The 3597-nt window shown below is 49.0% G+C and overlaps 2 protein-coding genes across 2 annotated transcripts in view; both read left to right on the top strand.

The window, feature by feature from the left end:
* Window positions 1-212, top strand: part of dym (dymeclin) — a 9108-nt gene extending 8896 nt beyond the window's left edge. Inside the window, exon 9 of the mRNA XM_060039077.1 lies at window positions 169-212. Coding sequence (XP_059895060.1) covers window positions 169-212 — 44 coding nt within the window. The remainder of the gene's footprint in view (window positions 1-168) is intronic.
* A 1638-nt stretch (window positions 213-1850) lies between these two features.
* Window positions 1851-3027, top strand: smad7 (SMAD family member 7). Its single transcript, XM_060039078.1, is given in 3 exon segments — window positions 1851-1855; window positions 1954-2348; window positions 2351-3027. Coding segments are annotated over 3 exon segments (600 nt in total). The 3' UTR covers window positions 2551-3027.
* The last annotated feature ends 570 nt before the right edge of the window (window positions 3028-3597 follow it).

Raw genomic sequence — 3597 nt, forward strand, 5'->3', positions numbered from 1 at the left:
ACGACGGTCAAAGCACTGGATTCACATACTTCAAAGAATGTCGTGTCTCTTGTATAATGGATGCCGCGACTCTTTTCTCTGCTCTACCACAGTTTCTCTCTGTTTCCCTCTCTGGCTCTCTCTGGCTCTCTTCCCCTCTGTCTCCCTCTCTACTTTTCTCTTCCTCAGTCTCTGTGTCTCTCGCTCTCTTGTCTGTTTCTAATGGACACTAATGACAGGCCACGCTTGAGTCCAGACACTGATCCTGCTCCATCAGTGGTGTGTGTGTGTGTGTGTGTGTGTGTGTGTGTGTGTGTGTGTGTGTGTGTGTGTGTGTGTGTGTGTGTGTGTGTGTGTGTGTGTGTGTGTGTGTGTGTGTGTGTGTGTGTGTGTGTGTGTGTGTAGACGGGACCTTCCAAATTACTGGTTACATTCAGATGTAGAACCGGCAGATGAAAGAAGAGAGGGGTTGGGGGAGGGGGGGGGGAGAGAGAGAGAGAGAGAGAGAGAGAGAGAGAGAGAGAGAGAGAGAGAGAGAGAGAGAGAGAGAGAGAGAGAGAGAGAGAGAGAGAGAGAGAGAGAGGAGAGAGAGAGAGAGAGAGAGAGAGAGAGAGAGAGAGAGAGAGAGAGAGAGAGAGAGAGAGAGAGAGAGAGAGAGAGACTGTGAGAAAATAATCTGTACCCGCGGCCCTTCCTTCCTCCTACAAACTCCCAACTTTGCCTCACACACAACGCGCCGCTCGTCGAGACGATTCGTGGTTTTTTTTTTCCACGCTAGCCGTCGTGTTGCTAACGTGTTGTGGCGGCCTCTACTTTGTACTCATACTTGTACACCTGATTCCTAATTGTACACAGCACTACAAATAGCCTGCGCCTTTCAGCTCCCTGTCCGCAGTCTGGCCCTGTTTGGAGCTTGGAAGAGAAGTGGAGGCATCTCTCAGTGAATAGAGATAGGGAGGGGGGGCGGGGGAGGGAATTTGGAGGAGGAGGAGGAGGAGGAGGAGGAGGAGAGGGGGTGCTAGGGAACTGGAACTGGGCCAAAGCTGCACATCTTTTTTACGCTCAGGGGAAACTGAAGATGGAGAGGCGAGGGCTTGTCGGTTATTCAGACACAGAGGCTTGTCCTTTTACAGTCTTCTCCTCTTCCCTCCCTCCCCTCCCTCTCTCGTGCTCGCTCTCTCTCTCCCTCTCTTGGATATTGTTTGACTCAAGCTCGGAGCTAGAAGAAGTAAAGAGAGACAAAGATCATGGGAAGGGGAGGGGGAGAGAGAGACAGAGACAGAGAGCGAGAGTCCTCTTTGGTAAAAAATTTAAATGTTCCGTGCTGAGCCTGTGTTAGATAAGCTACGGTATGAGAAAAATAATTAGGAAAGATCTATGGAGCCGCTTGACGTCAGAACATTGTCGGCCTCACCGCTAGATGAAGAACAAAAAACACGAGGGCGGCAACAAGATGAGCATTAAATAACAAGAGGGGGGAAAGAGAGGACTGCGTGTTGGGCATGTGGCCACTTGCATGCCAGGATTGCAGACGAAAAGCCGTGTCTTAACAATTCCACATGGTGTCTTCTTCCCTGACATGACAAAAAGGAAAACAGAGTCTTCTTTCGTATCGTGCCAAACATGATACACGATGCAATCTTCCTAATACTGTTCTTTGAGAGGCGCGTCGTTGTGGTTTACGAGAGAGGATGTGAGAACGTCTGCAGCCAGAACCGTCTTGTGCGTTTGTTTTGGGGGGGGGGGGGGAAGTCTTGGCTTGGAGGCAGTATTTGTGTGACTAGCCGTATCTTGTTCTCCGTCTTGTTTGTCTTTGCTCTGTTGTTTCAAACCATCGGCCCCTTCCCTCTGTGTTACATGTTATCTGTGACATGCTGTACGTTCACTCCAATCTGTTGTTCCTAACCATCCCTCTGTGTTACATGTTATATGTTATGCATGTTATAAATTTCTTCAGACCTTGTGTGTTTCAAGAACCCCACCGTCTAACCCTTCCCCCCCCCCCCCCCCCCCCTCTTCTCTTCCTCCTCCAGATTCCCTGGCGGTGCAGGAGTCGGGCGAGCGGCCCCACTGGTGTGTGGTGGCCTACTGGGAGGAGAAGACCCGCGTGGGGCGCCTCTACTCCGTCCAGGAGTCCTCCCTGGACATCTTCTACGACCTACCTCAGGGCAACGGCTTCTGCCTGGGCCAGCTGTGCTCGGACAACAAGTCCCCGCTGGTGCAGATGGTGCGCGCCAAGATCGGCTTCGGCATCCAGCTGACGCGGGAGGCGGACGGCGTCTGGGTGTACAACCGCAGCGGCTACCCCATCTTCATCAAGTCGGCCACACTGGACAACCCGGACTCGCGCGCGCTGCTGGTGCACAAGGTGTTCCCGGCTTCGCCATCAAGGCGTTCGACCTGGACAAGGCGGCGGGCCTGCGGCGGCCCAACGACCACGAGTTCACGCTGCAGCCGCGCACGGGCTTCACGGTGCAGATCAGCTTCGTGAAGGGCTGGGGCCAGTGCTACACCAGACAGTTCATCGGGAGCTGCCCCTGCTGGCTGGAGGTGATCTTTAACACGCGGTAGCCCCCGCCCCCCCGCCCCCCCCGCCCCCCACGGCCCCAGCCCCGCTCGCCTCTCCCTCCTCTGGTTCCTCTGAGGCCGCTTCGAGGAGCCTTTTCACGGACTAGAGCCTGCCCCCCTCCTCCCCCCTCGCCCCCACACACACTTTTTTTTTGTTTTTGTCCCAGAGGTTTAAAGTTTAAGAGAAAAAAGTTTTAAAAGAAGAAGAAGAAGAAGAAGACGAAGAAGATGAGACTCTAAAGGATTCTGACAGACTTTGTTTAATAAATGACTAAGGTTTAACTAAAGTAAAATAAGATGCGGAAGAAATGTATTTTATGTTATATATAAATATATTATTACTTGTAAATATAAAGATGTTTTATATGCATCATTATTTATGTATTGTGCAATGTGTTGATGAGAAAATGAAATAAGATGCACTTTGCTTAATATAAATGCAAAACGAAGAAATGCCAAAATAAAAAAAAAATGACATAACTTCTCTTGCCTCCATTGTTTGATACAATGTTAATTTAATGAGTTCTCATGGCTCATTCACGACACGTTTGAGCTAGAATTGCCCACGTTTCTTTGATTACATGTTAATATATATCTTTCGTTTTAAAAATTGTTGTTCAGTCATTTAATCCTCTCTAACCAAAACCATCAGTGGAAAAAACTAGCAAGGGACTTATTATAGTTTTAATCTTGCGCAATATTGTAGATAATATTGTAATATTGTATGTGGCTGTCTATTGGTTAGGGCTGTTTGACTCCCAGCCACACGGTTCTGCTGTCAAACCCAAAGACCTGTAGGCCTCCCCGAGTGAGATGGACCCTTACCTGCTCATTAACGACATGAATGGCACTTTATCATGTCACTTTGGATAGAAGCATCTGCTAAAATGATTTAATAGTTGTGAGTTATGAACTGCAGCCTCCACCCCCATGTCAAGGTCCCTTTTAGAGACCTCAGTTAACTGTTAGCTAACCCAGATAACATTTTCAAGAATGAATACATTTAAAAGGGAATGGGGAAGTCTTTACAAAAATACATTTATTATAGTG

The sequence above is a fragment of the Gadus macrocephalus genome, chromosome 19 (assembly GCF_031168955.1).
Source record: "Gadus macrocephalus chromosome 19, ASM3116895v1".
Taxonomy (NCBI): Eukaryota; Metazoa; Chordata; class Actinopteri; order Gadiformes; family Gadidae; genus Gadus; species Gadus macrocephalus.